At 44.6% G+C, this 21,910-nt stretch overlaps 1 protein-coding gene across 6 annotated transcripts in view; it reads right to left on the minus strand.

The window, feature by feature from the left end:
• The window catches only part of TENM3 (teneurin transmembrane protein 3), a 584,034-nt gene that overhangs the window by 391,683 nt on the left and 170,441 nt on the right, over positions 1-21,910 (minus strand). For all 6 annotated transcript variants that reach the window (XM_059685785.1, XM_059685788.1, XM_059685787.1 and 3 more), the window contains exon 3: positions 5,770-6,048. In XM_059685785.1, the coding sequence (XP_059541768.1) occupies positions 5,770-6,048 (279 nt within the window). The remainder of the gene's footprint in view (positions 1-5,769; positions 6,049-21,910) is intronic.

Below are 21,910 nucleotides of genomic sequence, written 5' to 3' on the forward strand. Positions count from 1 at the left end.
CAATCCATGTCTCTCTCTCATATCTCTCTCTCTCTCTCTCTGTCTCTCCCCCTCCCTTCCATTCTCTCTAAAAACCAATGGAAAAATATCCTCAGGTGAGAATTAATAAAAAACAAAAGAAACAAAAATAAAATAAAGTACAATAACTCAACGTTTAGACTTTATCTATCCACACACAAAGTCAACTTATTAAAACACTTTTGAAAAGACATGTCACCTCCTTGAAGTGCTTTAGTTGGCAAAGCAAGTATCTACTGCATCTAAAAACACTGCCCTTCAATGTTAGACCCTCTGTTAGGCAAATGAGCCCTTAATGCTTCAGTACCAGCCTGGTTAGCGGGCATGAGTGGGGTCCTGTGGTAGGTGTACTGCTAAGAGCCCAGGTGAGAAGGAGTCTTGAGGAATGATTTCTCTGATGGTGGGAACTGCTGAGCATCAGTGAAATTGCCTTTGAATTGAGGGCTGGCTAAGCGCCATGCCTTCCAGGGAAACACGCCTTTGAAATGCCCGCTGGCCAGGAGGGGAGGAGATGCTAAGGCCTTTGAAGTCTGCTGCCATCACACTCATTATCATCACCACTCAATGTACAGCCACTTCATTACAGTCAACTCAAAAGGATGTGGGGTTTTGGAGAAAAAGAAAAGAATCAATAAATGGTGACAGAAATTCCCTGCTCTGCAGTTCACCAGTGCCTGCCCTGGAGGAGACCGGGGCTCCCCCTCAGCTTCCCAAATGCGGACAGAGGGGGAGGATGGGAGAAGTGGGGGGCATTTCCTGTGGGCCAGAACTGTGTAGGTACCTGACATTCTTTATCTAACTTAAACTTCATCACCATTTATGATGGAGATATAATTTCCCAGCCTGGCCGGTGTGGCTCAGTGGTTGAGCATCGACCTATGAACCAGGACGTCATAGTTTGATTCTTGGTCAGGGCACATGCCCGGGGTTTCGGGCTCCATCCCCAGTGTGGGGTGTGCAGGAGGTAGCTGATCAATGATTCTCACTCATCAATGATTCTCTTTCTCTCTCCCTCTCCTTTCCTCTCTGAAATCGATAAAAATATATTTTAAAACATAACAGTAATTTTCCAGCTTTTATAAATACTGGGACCACACACTTAATCTGGAATTCATCCGACGTCAGGCTCTGCTCTGAGCCTGTTAAGTACCTAAACTCAATGAGTCCTCACAACAAGCAGTAAGGACTATATACTGTTTACCACGGTCTCTATTTTAGCCCTATGGAAACCGTAGCACAGGGAGGTTAAGTAACTTGCCCAAGGTCACACAGCGGGAGGCGAGAAACCAAGTCCTACCCAGGTAGTCTGCCCACTACAAGGTGACATTCTCAACACTGGCCCCCAGTGGAGGCTCTCAAGGTCCCGAATCACCATGAGGTACCAGAGGAGTGCCAATCCTCCTCTGGGTCTGCCTGACCTCACGGTCATCGCTTCCCCAGGGCAGGGAGGAGGCTGGCGACAGGGAGGAGGAAGAGGAGGAGGAGGAGGAAGATGAGGAGGAGGAGGAGGAAGACCTGCAGCAGGGGGCACGCATCTCTAGAACTCAAGGTACAACCAGGCAGAGATGGGACTTTGGGAACTTGACCTTGGGGTGATTCAGAAACAAAGAGCCAGGAGTTAAAGAAAAGATTTAACCCCAACTGGCGTGATCCCAACCCAGGCATCTTCGTGACACCACACTGGGAGGTGACAGAAGACGCCAATATATACTGGGGTTCTTCTGGGAAAAGATGCACAAGCTGACATTTCTAAAGCTTAAAGGCGAATGTTCTAGAAAAAAGTTCTTCGTTCCGGGCATCTATGGAGATAGTGGGAACCGAGGCCAGGTTACCTGCAAAGCTGAACAGTTGCACATCAGTCAGGGGTGTTGCAGCAATACATCCAAGGAGGTAAGACGCCTGCACCAACCCAGAGCAGCCTGCTGGTCTACCCTGGAGTAGGGCCTGCCCTCAGCTATGCCGTAACCTCACAGCAGCTGGCTAGGACCGCTGCCATCGGGCGGTCACCAACCACGGCCCTCCAGTGTTGGCCCTGGCGCCTGGCAGTGTCTCAGGACAAAGACAACCACGGCCATCAGTCTGTGTCAAGAAAGGACGGGCTTCATATCCTTAATTTAGAACAAAATTAACACTTGGAATTCCATATAAAACTCAAAACACTGGAAAAATATTGCCTCCTCAACATGCTTTCTAATTTCAAACCCCCATGGTTGGGGAAGAGTTAGTCTTGTGAAATTATAAATTTTATTGCTTGTTTTCGAATCTCTGCTAACACGGAGACGTGTGACACAGTCTGAATGTTCTTCCACTCTCGGGGGATGCGCAGACCATCAAAATTTCATTAGCCTCCCAGCAGTCCCAGCGCCATCTTCACTTGAACTGGTGGCCTCCTTATCAATAAATAAGTGAAATTTAATCCCTGTTAGTCGCTAAACTCTTCTTTGAAGTTATAACTAGAACATCCGGCACTCGGCTTGCATAATTTTACAAATGTTGAATAACATTTTTTTTCCTGGGGAAAATAGCCTTATTCACGGTTATTTCAAATGATGAACACAGTCCAGCAAACTCCCAGGCTCAAAAGAATGAAAACAAGTTTGTGTCTGGTTCCCAAATTCCTCTCCTTTTGGTAGGGTGGCCTGCACAAGGCCTTCCCCTTTCAATTTTAGTGACGCAAGCTCTTGCAGACTGGATAACAATGTAACGATGACATTAACTGGAAGCCAAAGGCAAATGGAACTGGAAAATGAATCGTTTTTCAAAGCTGGACCAATGGACATACCCGAGGAGGATAGAGCTGAATTGTATATAGTAATTTTAGGTTGGAAATATTTGACGAGAGGAGCAGTGATGCTTAAACACTGTGTGAAATAATGCCGAGGATATCTCTCTATATATAAAAGGCTACTATGCAAAGTGTCCCCTCGGGAGTTTGACCAGGAGACCGGGAGTTCGATCGCTTGCTATGATGTGCACTGACCAGCTGGGGGCGGCATGGAACTATGGAAGGCCCCAGCCAGCAGCCGGAAGGCCCCCATCAGCCCTGATTGCCAGCCAGGCCTAGGGACCCTACCCATGCACGATTCGTGCACCGGGCCTCTAGTTGTTTCATAAAGCTGTGAGAAGACCGTGAGTATGATTGCAACTTTTAGTTTTTACCATAAGCCAGCCTGAGAAGAAAAATAAAAAAGTCGTGTGTTGTTTTTTTTTTAATATGAGAAAAAAAAAATCCTAAATACTCTTGTTTAATTCCATAATTCAAAGTTCCAAGCTCCACTAAACACCTCAGAAAAGGATGCTTCCCCAGATCTTAACGTAATTAATTACTTTAAATGGAATCTTGTTCCTCCCCGACTAGTCACTGGGAACTCAGGACAAATAAATTAATCTGAATGTTCCCGGGACACACATCTGAAATCCGTGGCACAGCAGCCAGCGAAGCGGTGGTTCTATCTACCGCATTTCCTCTTTTGTTTTCTTCCCTAAGCTGACCTCTGTCGTTAGGAGTTCTTAGACCATCAAACTGTTTAACAAACAACCACCGCCAGACCTCGGGAAAAGCGTACACACAGGCGCAAGTCATCCCTGCCCAACTCAACACACATCGTTTCTGACACTTGATCCTCTTCCCTTAGCGACCGGTTTACTCTCCGCAAAAGCTGCCAAAGGCTCTGCATTTCAGCGAGAGGCCCATGGCACCCTCCTCCGCCTCTCCAGCCTCCTAGCAACCTGGAGCCCTGCGAGGGCACAGCTCCTCCTGCCTGTGCTGCGCGCCCAGAGCACGGCCTGCGAGTCCCCGGAAGGAGGTCCTCCTCTGGGTAATAATCATCCGGCCGGGGAGGGCCAGGGTGAAGGGCGCTCCCGAGTCTCCCCTCACTTCTCAGCCATCTGGGTACACACACTGGTAACTGAAGTTTGCACAGTTTGCAGTTTTATATTTTCTGCAAAGAAAAAATATGGCATGTGTTTGGGAATTCACTGCAAGATGGTTTTTGCAGATACATCATTTTTAAAAGCAATAACATTAATTTCCATGTTACCAGCGCAGATACCATAACAGGTACACTTATGGGGAGAGAGAAAGTGACGCTCCGGAGGCCGCGGGTAGGGAAGGCAAGCTGACCCAACGTGGAAAAATACCCAACGGACGCGGAGACCGGCGCCTGTGATGCGGACAGTCAGCCCCGCGTGCGTCAGCCTCCCGCGTCCTGCTCTTCCTACAACCATCATACATGTTATTGTGCATTTTAGGGAGATCGAAAGCCAAGAGCCACATTTGAATCTAAGCATTGTACCTGCGATCGCTCAAGGACTGTGATGGGCAGACGCAGGCGGACAGGAAGCACAGGTTATGCCAACTCGCATGTATCTTTGGCGAGTGACTTCTGAGTCCACAGTGAACATGGATAGAAACCTGGTTTTTCCCCGAGGTGAACGGATTGGCCGGGGAAATGGAGGCTGTCGGCAAGCGCCGCCCCTGTGTTCTCTCTGGGGTTGGAATAAAGCCAGTCTCCCCCCAAAGCTGACAGTTCCAACATGAATGGGGTGAGTGCACGTGGTTAACTGACCTTGACTTTGGTCTAATGCGCTAAGGGGTTCCACCTAAGACACCGCTGAAGCCGGTTGACACTGCACTGCAGTTCCATGACCGGAAAGAAGATGCTGAGGCCGAGGAGGGAGAAGCGCCGGGCATCGCCTCGCACTGTCCCTGAGCTGAAGCGGAAACGACCACACGCCTGCTTTCCTATCACGAAGCAAAGCTGCCAAGTTCGCTCAGCAAATCACAAAAATGAAAGATCAATGGCAAAACAGCGGTCCTTCTTTTCAAAGGGCACCCTAGTCCTTCACTGTGATTTTCTCTCTGCTTTCTGATGCACGATACACAGGGAGCATTCACAGCCGGGCCGAACCGGCAAGCACTCTGCCGACGTGACGTGCAGGAGAGACGCGGCTCTTCCTAGAAGCGGCACCGACTGAAATGAAGTTTTCCTTAAAACCCGTTACCGCACGTACGTCAACCGTTCTATTCTCCTGCATTGGGCGGTCAGAAAAAAAGTCCCCGTACTTTCTAAAGGCATTTTTCCTTCCCACATGCACAGCTGCTGTCGGGAGAGCCTGAAATCCAATTTTGTGCGTGGATTTAATTGCATCGTAATCCAGCCTCCAAAGCACATCAAAGGCCACGCTCCCCCACTTCCCCCAGATTTCAATTGCTCTCATCAACGAGTAAGTTTGAAGCATGATCAAATTTGTTCTTCAGACACTGGAGCCCGGGTAACAAACTATTCTGTGTGCTCACTCATCCATCCTAAGATTCTGCAACTTCTTTGAGATGTCTTCAAGAGGCATCTACAAAGACATGTTTGATTGCCAGCTGGCTCGGGGGTAAACTTTATCGCCTCTGGCTTTGAGGCCCTACAGAGGAGAATAGGTGACATGGCCCAAGATAAGTCAAAGCTAATCTTTCTTTTTTTCCCTTCTGTACGCGATTAAACTGTTTTTCAAAAACAATAGCCAACGAACACATCATAGACCCCTTGCGTAACTGAGCAATCTCATTTCGAATATTGATCTTTTTTTTCCCAGGAAAGAAAAAAAAAGCATTCTTCAAGGTCATTTCTCAAGTCCTACTGCCTTAAAAACCAAAAGAAAGGCAGAAGGAAGAAAGAGAAGGCAGGACAGGAGGGAAGAAGAGAGGAAGAAGAACAAGCCGCCGCCGTCCAACAACACCGAAGCCAAGAGTGGACTCACCGCTCTCGCTGTCCGACTTGTTCTCGTGCTCCGTGTCGGTGAGGGTGAGGGCCGAGTTGGACCGGCTGGACAGGCAGGAGCTGCGGCCGGACTTGACGCCCCGGCCCCACAGCCGCATGGCGTGCTCCGGGGACATCACGGCTTCGTTCTCGGTGTCGGCGTCGGACCCTGCACTGAGAGAGTAACCTCTGTGGGGCAGCCCCATTTCCGCACAAAAGGCCAGTCCTCTTCGTGTTGCTGGTTCACACACGCCTAACTGCCTTAGGGTAAAATTCTGTCCTGATTAGGGGGAAAAAGAGACAACAGCCAGTGAGTATAGGTTCAGCTGTAGTTTCAGTGCTTTTGTTTTCTTTAAAGAAACTCTCCAAACAATACACACTCAAGCACCCAGGCTTTTCAGCTAGAGGCACCGGGTGTTTACATGAACGCTGCCTGGCACAGGGTCAGGGGGTGCGATTATGGGGGGTCGGGGCTGGGCCTCCCCGCTGACTCTCCACACATCCCACCTAGAGCTCCTTTGTCAACCTTTTAACCCACAAGCACCCCAGACAGGTGGGCTGGTGAGCCCGAGACCAGGAACACCCAACCCAGGCGAAGGGCTTGCTCTCAGCGATGCAATTTAGCTCCGCAGACTTACAAAGCATCAGAAAGTGTCAGAATTATTGTCTGTCCGGGTGCTAGTCTCAAACGATAGGATTTTCCCACCCAGATGTTACCTCTTTGGAAAAGATTGCCCTCAAGAATAAGTAGAAAAGGGGGCTTGGCCAGTCTTTACTGTTCCTTCTCACCTTAAGTTCACCACCAATACTAGCATATATCATGCGTGTACATACACTCAATTTCGGAGTATAATGTCTTGAAGATTTGCCCACATCTGACTTTCTAAATGTTTTGCTTTAATCAACACCTGGACATCTGTATTGATTAGAATAAACCAGTTCTTGCAAATAAAGTGCACTCTGAACATGTCCCGGGAGCATTACGTCCTTAAAAATTAATGATAAAATCAAGTCCCCTGCAGAATAAATGGCCGTGAACCCTGCAGGCCTTTACTAATAAATGGAGCATATTAAAACTCCTGACACTGCAATAAGTTAAAGCAAAAGTGTTTAAATTAGGTGACACTTTCAAATGACCGCTGTTATTAATGACGTTTCCAGTTCTGAATTTATTTTTGAAATTTCGCATGTTTACGATACTATGGGTGAGAAGACAGAGAAGTGTTTGCTTGCAGGATGTAGGTACAGGTGGCTTGTCCATGTCCGTTGCTGGCATGGGACAGCCTGAGACTTAGGTGCCACCCAGAATCAAAATACATGGAAAGAAAATAGTATATAAAGACTGATTGAAATGCTGCCACATAATACAAACCGTTTAAGAATAGTGAGCATTTATAGTACTCATAGATTTCATCTTCCTACTGCTATTTCTTATAGTTAATTGGCCGGTGTGAGAAATAACATAGATTATACAGGGGTTGCAAGAGTAGGTTTGCAGTTGTAGTACCAACAAATAATACTACAATTAATAAATAATAATACAAGAATAAACTCTGTAAACTTCGCATACTCACAAACATAAACCTACTTTTTTGCCCACCACTGTATATTAAGGTATTATGTAGTATTTGTGATAAAAATAATATGTAGAATCTTCTAGAACATGAACCAAACCCGATGTGCAATACAGTAACTATTTGGTGGTAAAGACATGAGCGCCCTCCAGGCCTCTGCACATTTGAACCGTGTGGTTAATCGCTTGACTCTGCGGTCATATCAGAAGCTGGAATCGGCTACATCTCGGCCAGACTTCCAAATGGAATCTGACAGTGACACTCATCAATAATGAAAATCTGCTGCTACAATTAGCTACAAATCAAACTGTGCTTATCAGAGAGATGTGAATAAGTATTTGAACCAAAAAAGTATGCACAAAAAGGAAGTAGCAAAAAAGAAAAAAATGGGGAGGAAAACAGGGAAATAGCCTGCTGACCGCGAGCCAGTGGTCACGCTGCCGGAGGCCAGACCCGGCTGTGGGTATATCGAAGAGTTAGTGTGGATTGTGCTTATGAATCTACATCCAGCAAAGGTCAAGGTCATGGACAGTTAATGGAAAGGCTGGGGAAGAGCTTCCCTATTCTTACTTATGTATCACATGTAAAGTGGGGAGGGGGGAAGAAAGGGGCTAAAACAGTTAACTATTACCATCCGACATGCTGATGTTTCAAAATAAGCACACACTCTCATGTCTAAAGGGTGGGGATGAATGATAGGACCAGTGGCATCTTTCCTGTATTTGGGGAGGTGCCCACATTGCAGAATAAAAATAAGAGAAGTTAAAAGACAATAAAAACTCCCTTTGGCGTCTCTGAAATGTAACTTGAAACGTTCCCACGTTATTGACTTTTCACACTGTTGCCATCTTGATGCAAAAATCTATGAGGTGAAGAAAAGCAGAAAACTGCAGTCTTTGCTATTGGTTATCCGGGTAAGTAAACACAATTCACTTTGCAAATGAATATCTAACCGATGATCCCTATGCATTGCTATGTGGTGCATCCCAAACTCCTTAAAAACCCGAGCCTGGGAAATCAACGTCTCAATGACTCAAGACTCCTAAGGGCTGCTTCTGAAATGCAAGCTAGCAGGCAAGCTGTTGGGTTCCCTTGCTGAATTCTAGTTTGCTTTTGTTTCCACTAGGAAGGAACACTGAACTTGACCTCCAATGAACCTAAGTTAAAGCCAGTTACTAGCTGTGTTCCAGTCACTGTATCACCCACTTTTTCATCTTTCCGGGCTGTTATGACTTGGTTTAAGCGATGCTTTATGTAAATGTGACAGCATTAAGGAAAGGCTAAACAAGACATAGGTTAAAAATAAACCCCTGGGTAAATGACAGTAATGATCATAGAGAAATGTACAATTCGAGGGTGGACAGAGGATCATTGTCCAATCACTTCAGAATAGCCACCCCACCCCCACATTCAGGACATCTCTCTTCCCTAGGCCTGCCTCAGTGCTTCAGAGTCTGCTGTTGTCATTCATCCTTTTGGGTGATAGATGCTTGCTTGTAGGATTCCTTGTTTTGATACAAACACCTATTATACTAGAACTAGAGGCCCAGTACATGGATTCCTGCACTCAGAGGGTTCCCTCAGCCTGGCATGAACCCTCTTCCAGTCCGGGGCCCCTCGGGGGATGTCCACCTGCTGGCCTAGGACTGCTCCCTGAGCCTAAGCTGGCAGTCAGACATCCCTCTCACAGTCTGGGACCCCTTGGGGGATGTCCACCTGCCGGCTTAGGCCCACTTCCCGCGGGGAGTGTGACTAAGCTGCAGTCGCACATCCTTAGCGCTGCAGAGGAGGCAGGAGAGGCTCTGGTCATAGCTGCTGCTCTCACAGAGTCAGACTGGCTTGTGACTAAGTGGAGCTCCCCTGTGGGAACATGTTGACCACTAGGGGGCAGCTCCTGCATTGAGTGTCTGCCCCCTGGTGGTCAGTGCACATCAGAGAGACCAGTCAATTTGCATATTACCCTTTTATTATATAGGACTAGAGGCCCGGTGCATGGATTTGTGCATTGAGGGGTCCCTCGGCCTGGCATGCACCTTCTTGCAATCCAGGACCCCTTGGGGGATGTTAGACTACCGGTTTGGGCCTGTTCCTTGCAGGCGAGGCTAGGGATCCCACTGGTGCATGAATCTGTGCACCAGGCCTCTAATATTCATATAAGATCTTCGGTTAATCTTTTCCCACCCTCTCCCCTCCCCACTTCCCTCTGAGATTCATCAGTATGTTCCATGTTTCCATGCCTGTGCATTGAGCGTCTGCCCCCCTGGTGGTCAGTGCACATCATAGCTACGAGTTGAAGGGTCGAATGGTTGAATGGTTGAATGGTAGGTCAGTCGCTTAGACTTTTATACAGATAGATAAATTTTTCTATGAGGTTATTTCCCACAATGCAGCAGTGTTTAGCAAGATGGGCCAGACAGCTGGAAAGCACACACAGGCAGTGTTAACCAGCAGAGGGAAGATGAACAAAGACAGTTGACTGAAGGTCACTGAGCCAGAGGGTTGGGCGGGGTTGTTGAGGGAGGACTTCAAGCCACTGCTCAGTGGAAAGACAAAGGCAGAAAAAGGCAGCAAAGATGCGTCTGGATCTAAAAACCTGACCATCATGTCTCATGTCAGCTTTGGCTTCAATAGACAAAGAGATACGGATGCATTTCTCTTATTTGCCATGGCTTGCTTCTTTGCGTTGGGGTCTTTGCCACGGTTCTAACGGCATTTCCTTAATTTCTTTCTTTGCTCTTTGGAGTCTCTATGTGAAGTCTGTTTGGCTGAGGCTGGTGAAATAAGTACTTATGTCCTGCGTGTTGAATTTTGGTGACCTTGATCAGCAGGGCCAACAAATTTTCCCATTGCAATTTGAAACAGTCCCAAAGCAATAAATTGCAGCCAGAATGAAGTCCACCCAAAGATGAAATCCATTGTGATTAAAAGGTAAGGTCAGCTAGGAAGAGATTAGACATTTTGTTTATGAGCCTCATACATTTGAAAATATGTAAAAGAAACACTGAATGAACACAACCTAGGAAGGCTGTATCTTTAAAAAAAAAGCCCTCATTTTCAAAAATGAGTGATGGTATGTGACAAGGTGGAAAAGACCATGTGAGAACGAATGTTTCAAGGGAACTTGGCACACGGCACAGCTAGCCTTTTCACAGAAGAAGGGGATTGGATAGCGATTTGGCCTCTTCCTCATGTAGTTTCCACAACCTAGTCAGAGCAGGGACGGCTTTGTGAAAACTACAATGCAATGATGTTCACCAACAGGCAAGGCATCTACTTGTGAGTTCAAAAGAGCAAGACTCCACATGAGGGGACATGAGTGCAACTGTCATCACAATCAATTTTAGAACACTCTTGTCACCCTCAAAGGAACCTGGTACCCACAATCGGTCATCTCCCACTTACCCTCTTGTTCTCCCTTTCTCACAAATCCTAGGCAACCAGTAATTTACTTTCTGTCTCTATAGATTTACCGATTCTGGACATTTCAAATAAAAGTGATTCTACAATGTGTGGGTGTCTACGACTGGCTTCTTTTACTTAGCACAGAGTTTCCAAGGTTTATCCATGTGGTAGCATGTATCAGTACTTCATTCCTTGCTATGCTCGTGTAATATTCCATTATATGGATAGACCACAGTTTATCCGTTCATCAGTTAATGGGCATTTGAGATGGTACCACTTTCGGGTGATTTCAATAAAGTGTACAAATGTTTACGTAGACATATGCTTTTCCTTCTCTTTACTATAAACCTGTGGGAAATGCTGCTGGTCAGGTAGTTGCTCTAGGTTTAGCCTTTTGAGGAAGCACCAGACTGTTCCCCACGGTGACCGCACACAGTTACATTCCCACCAGCAGCCTATGAGGGCCTTGATTTCCACATGTCCTCACAAACACTTATCATTGCTATTGCCCATTCTCTTCTGGGGCACACAGCAACTCTGCAATGAGGAGGTGGGCTATGGGGCATGGGTGTTTGAAATCTGGGGGACACACCAAGAATCCCTGTTCTCCTAAAGCAGGTGATCCCGTGGGCCTGCTCCAAGAATCCATTATTACTTTATGCTATCATTTTTTCCTTTGCCTTTTATGCTGCTTTAGTAGTTGAAAAGATTTTTTCTATTAAAATTAAAAATACTTTCTAGATCAAAAAGTCTACTTTATTTGAGATGATATCCTATAGAAATAAAATCACCTGATCTTAAATATACAGGTTTATTATGGCACTGTTGCACAAATTAAATTAATTGGAAAGTGTATCATAAAGGGAGTGGCTGAGTAAGTTGTAGATCCCTTGCATGTGGCTAGCAGACAAGACATAGAGGCTGGGCCTATATGTTCAGATCTGGAGGGAGGCCTATTCTATACATTTTAAGTAAAAATACAAGTTGCGGAGTATGATCCCATTTTTGGAAACTAAGGTAGAGAGCCAACGAATTACATAAGTGCTTCTGGTTTTGAGCATGAATAAAAGTGAAGAAAGTTAAGTAACTGTTCTGATGGATCGTTTAGAAGGAATTGTAAGTGAAGGAAATGAATAATTCTTTATTTTAGAGCTCTGAATTTTTACTTTTCATAATTTCACTAATTTCAAAATGTAAAGAAAAACTAAAGTCTATCTTCTTTTTAAAACTATATTTTCCTGACTTGCTGCTTAATAGCTTCTGTTCAATAATTAGAAATAATTAATTTATTACCTTCTCTTGGAGATGCTGGGCTTTAGAAACCCTTCTTTGTTTATTGTAAAGAAATGAAGTACTATAAGAAAAATAGGAGCAACGTTTGTCTCGCTATCAGTTTTTGAAATATTATTTCAATGCTTTCTTTCCCCATTATCATATATGGGCTTTGAAAAAGATAGTATACTTATGACATGATAAAAACCACTTCTTATATAGTCACCACCCCCAAAACTAAGCATGGGAAATGGATAGAAGAATCAATAGGAACTTAATACACGGGAATAATCTAGAATCTTCTTCAGGTGTTCTCCTTTGTCATTGTGAGCTTGGATGGAGTGATCTGTTCTCAGACACGGAGTGACATTTCCTGCAAGGGTGCAGTGTAACACAAAACTACAAATTGGGCAAACAGCCCTTACTTGATATTTGTAGAATTAGTGTCACCACCACCTTATCTGGAGTTCCCTTTCCTGCTATGTTTGCAAAATGATAAGGAGATCACACAGTAATAGGAATGTATGTTAGTTTTCCCCTTCAAGTCCTAATGCATATTTTATGGGACACTCCAAACGCTTTAACCTTCTTAAGTTAAATTTGTCAACTGTTTGAACAGAATACCCATCTTTGAACATGAGATAGAAATTTCAATGAGGGCATAAATCTTTACTTGTAAGTCCCTACACAAAACTACATTTAAAAAATGGCTCTACCCAGCAAAGCTATCATTTAGAATCGAAGGACATATAAAGAGCTTCCCAGACAAGAAAGAGCTAAAGGAGTTCTTCATCACCAAACCTGTATTACACGAAACATTGAAGGATCTTCTTTAAGAAGAAGGAGAAAAAAAATATGAACAATAAAATGGCAATAAATACATATCTATCAACAACTGACTCTAAAAAAAATAATAATAAGTGAACAAGAAGAACAGAAACAGCCTCACAGATATTGAGAACATTCTGATGGTTGCCAGATGGGAGGACAAGTAGGGGATGGGTGACAAGGTGAAGGGACTGAGAAGTACAAATTGGTGGTTACGGAACAGTTGCAGGGAGGGGCAGCTCAGCATAGGGCAGTGGTCGGCAAACTGCGGCTCGAGAGCCAAATGCGGCTCTTTGGCCCCTTGAGTATGGCTCTTCCACAAAATACCACGTGCGGGAGCGCATGTACAGTGCGATTGAAACTTCGTGGCCCATGCGCAGAAGTCGGTATTTTGTGGAAGAGCCACACTCAACGGGCCAAAGAGCCGTATGTGGCTTGCAAGCCGCAGTTTGCCGACCACTGGATAGGGGATATAGTCAGTGACAGTCTCATAGCTATGTAGGGTGTCAGATGGGTATGAGAGTTACTGGGATGATCACTTACTAAGTTAGGTAATGTCCAATCACTGGGTATACACACCCGAAACTAATATAATAGTGTGTGTCAAGTGTCATTGAAAAAAAAATGGTTTCAATTAAAAAAATGAAATAAAATTAACTTGATGAGAAGCGCAAGAAGGAAGCCCGAGTATGTTTGCGAGGAGAGGAGCAGGATTGGGAGGAAAGCCCGGAGCAGAGGCCTTCCCTCCAGGATGAGACTGGGGAAGCCCCAGGGGAGGACAGACGCATGCACAGCAGGCCTGATGGCTCCGATGGGAGCAGGCAGGCGCCGAGTCTGTGAACTGGGAAGGAGAGCATCTTTGCAAGCACCCACCACGAGGATTTCCAGTCCCAGCCACAGAGCACGCGGTTCTGATCCTGGCAACCCCTGGGCATTAGACACACGGCTCTCGAGCTGGTTTTGATCAAATGCATTCTGGAAATGAACTTGCTTCTTACTTTACTTAATAATTACTGCTGTTTACATCAGAAAGATCATACACCACGACCAAGTAGGATTTATCCCAGGGATGCAAGGATGGTACAATATCCGCAAATCAATAAACGTGATACATCACATAAACAAATTGAAAGAAAAAAACCACATGGTCATATCAATTGATGCAGAAAAAGCATTTGACAAAATTCAACACCCATTTTTGATAAAAACTCTCAGCAAGGTGGGAGTAGAAGGATCATACCTCAACATAATAAAAGCCATATATGACAGGCCCACAGCCAACATCATACTCAACGGACAAAAACTAACACCATTTCCCCTAAGAACAGGAACAAGACAGGGATGCCCCCTCTCACCACTCCTGTTCAACATAGTACTGGAAGTGTTAGCCATTGCAATTCGGCAAGAAGAAGAAATAAAAGGCATCCAAATTGGAAAAGAGGAAGTAAAACTGTCCTTATTTGCAGACGACATGATATTATACATACAAAACCCTAGAGATTCCATCAAAAAGCTACTAGACTTAATACATGAATTTGGCAATGTAGCAGGATACAAAATTAACCCCAAGAAATCTGAGGCATTTCTATACACCAATAGTGAACTTTCAGAAAGAGAGATTATAAAAACAATCCCGTTCACCATTGCACCGAAAAAATTAAGCTACCTAGGAATAAACTTAACTAAAGAGGTAAAAGACCTCTACTCAGAAAACTACAGGACGTTGAAAAAAGACATAGAGGAAGACATAAACAGATGGAAGAACATACCGTGTTCATGGATTGGTAGAATCAACATCATTAAAATGTCCATACTACCCAAAGCAATCTATAAATTCAACGCACTTCCCATTAAAATACCAACAGCATACTTCAGAGATCTAGAACGAACTTTCCAAAAATTCATCTGGAATAAAAGAAGACCCCGAATAGCTGCAGCAATCCTGAAAAAGAACAAAGTAGGTGGGATCTCAATACCAGATATCAAGTTGTATTACAAAGCCACTGTTCTCAAAACTGCCTGGTACTGGCACAAGAATAGGCATATAGATCATTGGAATAGAATAGAGAGCCCAGAAATCGGCCCGAACCAATATGCTCAATTAATATTTGACAAAGGAGGCAAGAACATACAATGGAGCCAAGATAGTCTCTTCAATAAATGGTGTTGGGAAAATTGGACAGATATATGCAAGAAAATGAAACTAGACCACCAACTTACACCATATACAAAAATAAACTCAAAATGGATAAAGGACTTAAATGTACGACAGGATACCATAAAAATTCTAGAAGAATCCAAAGGCAAGAAAATTTCAGACATATGCCGAAGCAATTTCTTCACTGATACAGCTCCTAGGGCACTTGAAACTAAAGAAAAAATGAACAAATGGGACTACATCAAAATAAAAAGCTTCTGCACAGCAAAAGAAACCATCAACAAAACAACGAGAAAACCCACTGTGTGGGAAAACATATTTGCCAATGACATATCTGATAAGGGCCTAATCTCCAAAATTTATAGGGAACTCATACAACTTAACAAAAGGAAGATAAACAATCCAATCAAAAAATGGGCAAAGGACCTAAATAGACACCTTTCAAAAGAGGACATTCAGAAAGCCAAGAGACATATGAAAACATGCTCAAAGTCACTAATCATCCGAGAGATGCAAATCAAAACAGCAATGAGGTACCATCTCACACCTGTCAGACTGGCTATCATCAACAAATCAACAAACGACAAGTGCTGGAGAGGTTGTGGAGAAAAAGGAACACTTGTGCACTGCTGGTGGGAATGCAGACTGGTGCAGCCACTATGGAAGACAGTATGGAGTTTCCTTAAAAAACTGAAAATGGAACTCCCATTTGACCCTGTGATCCCACTTCTAGGAATATATCCCAAGAAACCAGAAACACCAATCAGAAAGGATATATGCACCCCTATGTTCATAGCAGCACAATTCACCATAGCTAAGATCTGGAAACAGCCTAAGTGCCCATCAGTAGATGAATGGATTAGAAAACTGTGGTACATCTACACGATGGAATACTATGCTGCTGTAAAAAGGAAGGAACTCTTACCATTTGCAACGTCATGGATGGAACTGGAGAGCACTATGCTAAGTGAAATAAGCCAGTCAATAAAGGAAAAATACCACATGATCTCACTCATTCATGGACAATAGAGACCATTATAAACTTTTGAACAATAATAGATACAGAGGCAGAGCTGCCTCAAACAGATTGTCAAACTGCAGCGGGAAGGCCGGGGAGGGTTGGGGGGCAGGAGGTAGGGGGGTAAGAGATCAACTAAAGGACTTGTATGCATGCATATAAGCATAACCAATGGACATAAGACACTGGGTGATAGGGGAGGCTAGGGGACTGTCTAGGGCGGGGGGATAAAATGGATACATATGTAATACCCTTTGTAATACTTTAAGCAATAAAAAAAATATATATATTGAAAAAAAAAAATAATTACTGCTGTGGAAGAATCCAAGACGCGGGGATGGTAACATGCCTGCAACAGACCTGCTGCCGTCTGTCTGCCAGCGACGCTGCAGGAGGAAGTGGTATAAATATGCGTGGATTTGGCAGGAAGCAGCAGCTCTGCAAGAATTGTGAAGGCAGCCCTGGCCGGTTTGGCTCAGTGGACAGAGTGTCCCAGGTTCAATTATGGTCAAGGGCGTGTACGTTGGTTGTAGGCTCAATTCCCGGCCCTGGTCGGGGTGCATGTGGGAGGCAATCAGTGGATGTGTCCCTCTCACATCCATGTTTCTCTCTGCCTCTGCCCCCTCCCTTTCAATCTCTCTGAAAAACAAAATCGTGAAGGAAGTTGTGCAGTGATTCACAACATGGATCCTGAACTGGCCGTGCGGCCAGGAACCAGGTACACGTTTAGCGGTGAGTAGGGGCTCAAGACAGCAGACCAATCAAGGCCCAGGCAGGGGGAAAGGATTACCTGCACTGTGCCAGGAGGAGGGCTCTAAGCCATCTCTATCTGCTCACACCTTCTGGCAGGTAATCTACAAGATCAGTTGGCCACCAAGCCACAAAGAAGCCACAAAGAAGGCCTTGCCCAGCTAATAGCCCAAGTTAGTTAACCATCAGTGGGGCGGGGGAGCTGGGGAGGGAGCGAAGGAGGGAAACATTAACTGGAAACAATGATAAACTGGAGCCATTTAACTTGTGTCTTTAAGCTCAGAAGTTTAAGGTTGGGCAAACATGACCCTCTAAACCCCTTAATCCTGCCGCTGACATTTATTGTGACTCGGGCGGATTAATCATTGCGATCTCCACATGAATCATTTTAAGGAGTTAATATTTAAAAGTCATAGACTTCAGAGTCGCAGTAATTAGCCCGGTGGATCTCATTAATGCTGCAGGTTTGGGTCTTTCTTTTTACCACCCTATTTTCACAAAGAAAGAGTCTGCTCCGCGCCAGTAAGGACGGTTTCAGGAAACACGGGAAAGGATGTAGATTCCTCTCGTGTTTGTGTGATGACAGAGGTGAGGAGGAACGCTGGGGAAATGAAGCGTTCGGGGCAGAACTGGAAATTCATAGCAGCATTAGGAGCTGAATGGTAAGACCATATGGTCATATTTCTTTTGAAGTCTAGGATCCGTTCCCATTATTCACCATAATGGCATCCAAGACTAAACTAAATCGCAGTCTTTAAAATTAAAAGCATTTTGCTCTTGGCTCTCAAATCTTCCTCTTTGCCGATTTCCAACATGCCCGAATGTGTCATCTATTTTCATAATGCAAAGAACGCAAATAAATAACAGAAATAAGAAGAGGAAGAGAAAATAACGTCGTTCCATCCCACTTCCAAAGCGGAATAAAATGTCCTGAAAAAACACAGAATTAGTATCTTTAAAGCCTTTGTTTGTATTATTTTTGCATCTGTACAAGGCACCTGGTGGCATTCTAAAACAATACGTACTCCTTTCATGGTTCACATTTAACAAATAGTAATTTAATTCTGCTGACCTCTCTGGAACATAGAGCATGCAGAAAGATTTTAAAGTTATTTAGCATTTTAGTGATAGTCTAGTAATAAAGCTGTCAAAGAAAATATATCTAAGAGCTAAAAATGGGCGCCTTTTTTCTGTTTAGAAATTGATGGAAATATCTGAAAGGCACAGTCCCACGTGTACGCCACCCACCCCGCATCCTCCCTCAGCACAATCCTGACTGGGCTGTGGACGCTACTGCCTTCGTGGGCGAAATGTCTTTATCCAGCAAAACTTTACACTCAATGGCAGCAGCGACCGCTTTTACCAGTAGGAGGACCGGGGCTCAGTAGGCCAGTGTGTGGCTGCCCCAGCACCAAGTGAAACCTCACGATTGGTGAAGCTGGAGGACAGGGAGAGCACAAACCCCAAACATTCCATGAGCAACCACACCCGTCTCCCATGCTCATTAGCTTTTGTCCTTGAAGGGATTAGCTGCTTAGGTAAATTTTCTCTGCAGTGAAATCCACAAATCTGAAGCGCAGAAGTTTAAGGTTGCACTTCAGTGCATTTTAACAAATGCATCCACCAGGAGCCCAAACAAAATGGGGCACATCTATCACCCCCTCCCCCAAATCCTCCCATCCCCCGCAGTCAACCCCCAGCCTACAGGCAACCGGGGCCCTGATTTCTTGGACGACAGATTCATTTTTTTTTTCTGTCCTTGAACTCTGTATAAACGGAGCCAGACAGTATGAACTCTGGATCCTTTCGCTTACTGGAAGGTGGCTGAGCTTCTCCCGGCCGTGGGGGGATCAGTCCATGGGCCGTTCTTTTGTGCGGCCAAGGTGTAGTCTACCGCGAGAATATGCTACCATCTTTCGCATCCGTTCACTGCGTGATTCCAGTTTGGGCCGGTTATGAAGATACGCTTTCATTTGTTAGGGGTAAATGCTTGGGACACAGTTTGCTGGGTCAAGGGATTGGGGGAGATGTTATTTTTGACTTTATATAAGAAATTGCCAGTTTCTAAGGAAATTGTGCCTTTTTAGAAAAATTTTACACTCCCATCAGCAATATACACGAGAGTTCAGTTATTCCACGTCCTCACCAATGTTTGGTGCTTTGGGTCTTTGTAATTTTAGCCATTCTCATGGGTGAGTGGTAGTGTCTTATTGTGGTTTTAATTTTCAGTTCCCTGATGGCTAATACTGTTGAGCATTTTTTTCATGTGCTAATTAAACATTGTTGTCTTTTCTGTGTAGTTTCTGTCATAAGATTTTTGCCCACTTAAAAACTGCACTTTTGGTCATTGATTTATGGGAGCTCTTTATATTCTGGATACAAGTCCTTGGTAAACACAGGCTGCATCTTGCCTTTTTATTTTCTTTTTTTTTCTTGGTAATTGTATTTTTTTAAATTTTGTTTTATTGCTTAAACTAGTATTACAAAGAGTATTACAACTTCTGATGAGTAGAAGTTTTAATTTTGATGAAGTCCGATTTATCATTTTTTCTCTCTTACGTTTAGTCCTTTTTATGACCGCTTCAACCACCCATGCTTACTCCATGGTTGCAAACACACTCAAGAACACATTTACTTGTTTGCTGTGGTTTTCAAAAACCTTTGTAGAAATGAGGTGAAATAACCAGAAATGATGGGGTTTGACCCTGGGTATGTCTGGCTCTGAACTCACCCGCTCTGGGCTGAGGAACGTGTTCAGTGAATTTTGGTCTCAGTTGTATCCATCTACAATGTGGACTTAGAGGACCTCAAAGACCTTCCATCAGATACGTCTGTGCAGACAGAGGCAGAGGCGGGCAGCCACTGGAGCACAGCAAAGCTGAGGACATCAGACCAGCACCCACAGTCCAGGGAGGAGGAAGCGGGGAAGAAGCCGCGGGTGGAAGTGGAGTAAACTTCCCTTCAGTGCCCGGAACTCTTGGTCTACATTTCATCCCTAAACTAACTCAGAGCCTTTGCCATCTCCCGCCTCAGCTCCCACAGTGGAGTTCACCCCGAGTTGAAAGCCACACGCAAGACAGCGGGACATGAACCCCTGCATCTGCCTGTCTGAGCGGGCTTCTTCCCACTCAGGGCGTGCAGACCCAGCCTGCGCGGCTCCGAGGGAATGATTGTTGGCCTTTGACCTTTGGCGATTTAAAATCCGCAGGTTTTCCCTCATAGCCCTGCTCTCCAAAGACAACCTGTCAAGATTTTGCCTGCCCTCCCTCCCTCCTTCCCTCTCCTTTCCTCCCTCCCTTCTTTTTTTCTTCCTATATTTCTATAAACAGATTTTATTGTGTTTATTCCACATACTTTTAAAGCCATTCTGAGTCAAGGGTTGAGGAAAGCAGTTGATAAATAAGTTGCTCTTTTTTAAGAGTCTTACTAAGCCCGAACTTCACAGCTGTACAGCAAGTCCTTGCTTTAGGAATGCATCCGTTAGCTGTTGACACGGAGGAGTAGACATTTTCCCATGAAAACGACATGGAGGAAGCCAGGATGGAGCAGGCACATCTGTGCAGTGACCTGTCCCCGAGGACCCGACTGACAGCACTAGGGCAGGACTCCACCCTATGAGGCTGTCGCTGAGAAATGCTTTGTCCCAACCAGGAAAACCTCTCACCACAATAGCCTCTTCCATTAGTTTCCTGCTTCCCAAGGTGGGAAGTTGGCTGGCTGGCCTTGTCCCCTGGTCCAACTCCCGGTGAACCTCCCGGTATAGGGGACAATTTGCATATTAGTCTTTTATCATATAGGATATATACATATGTATGGTAGATGATTTATGGACTGTAAACGCACTCCCAATACATATACTAATTTTGCTTATGGCATTTCCATGTACATATAAAATATTTTACATTACACAAGCCTTGGAGGCCTTTTCCTCCGGATTGCCTGTTTCTATTGGAATGGCTTCCCCCATTCTCCGGGCGTGCATAGAGTCCCCGGGGCAGGCTGCGCAGGCTCACCGCCACTCCCTGGCCTGCCTCTTATAAAAGCTGGAAAGTAAATATAGTAAATGCTCCCTCTCCTGCAGCTCAGCGTAGCCGAGTGGAACGGCTCTGAAAAAAGAGATGTCGGAGGAAGGCGCAGGGGAGCAGGAAGACACAGCCTGCTGCCGGACGCCTTCTCACCTTCGCTGGTCTCCATCTCACCCAGGAATACAGAGCCGCAGCCAACACCTGCGCCTCCCCGGACAAGCCCGCAGGCTAAGGATGGCAGAGCACACACCCCCAGGAGGAACCCGGTCCTTGACAGCAGCCGCCTCTGGGCTTCCCTTTGATGAGAAAGTAATTCTGTTAGGTGTTGAAGCCATTGTTTCTGGGGCTTTCTGCGGCTCTGGGGTCCAGTCCTTCCTAGGTTATTCAGCCTCTCAAACCAACTTCTAGAATTCATACTGCTTTATTTTTTACGTTTGACTTTAATCCATCTTAATTTATTTTTGAATATGCTGAGATATATGGGTCCAACTTTATATTCTTCCAGATGGATGGCCAGTTGTGCCAGCACCATTTATCAAATCCTACTGAATAGAAAAAACATTTTTTTGTTTTATACCAAATTTCCCTATATAATGGGGTCCATTTCTGAAATTTTAGTTTATCCCATTGATCAATTTGTTGTTGTTTATGCCAATATCATATAGATGTGATTACACTGAGGTCATAGCATACACACACACACACACACACACACACACACACACACACCCTTACATATACAAACACACACATGTATACACATACATACATACACACATGTATACACACATACACACACATACACACATACACACACACACACACACATACACACATATGCCATTTGATCTTCACTATTTATCTTTTAAATATATTTTTGTCTATTTTCAGACATTTATTCCTCCACATGAATTTTAAGATCACATTCTTCAATTAAAAATTAGCCTGACTTCTATGCACTTATTTTTCATGAATTGATATTCTTATATCATCCTTTCTATCTAAAAACACTATCTTTATATTTATTCAGATCTTTTATTTTTACATCTTTCAGTAATATTTTATAGCTCCCTTCATGTTAAGTCCCACACCACTCTTATAAAATTTGTTCCAAA

The sequence above is a fragment of the Myotis daubentonii genome, chromosome 2 (genome assembly GCF_963259705.1).
Source record: "Myotis daubentonii chromosome 2, mMyoDau2.1, whole genome shotgun sequence".
Lineage (NCBI taxonomy): Eukaryota > Metazoa > Chordata > Mammalia > Chiroptera > Vespertilionidae > Myotis > Myotis daubentonii.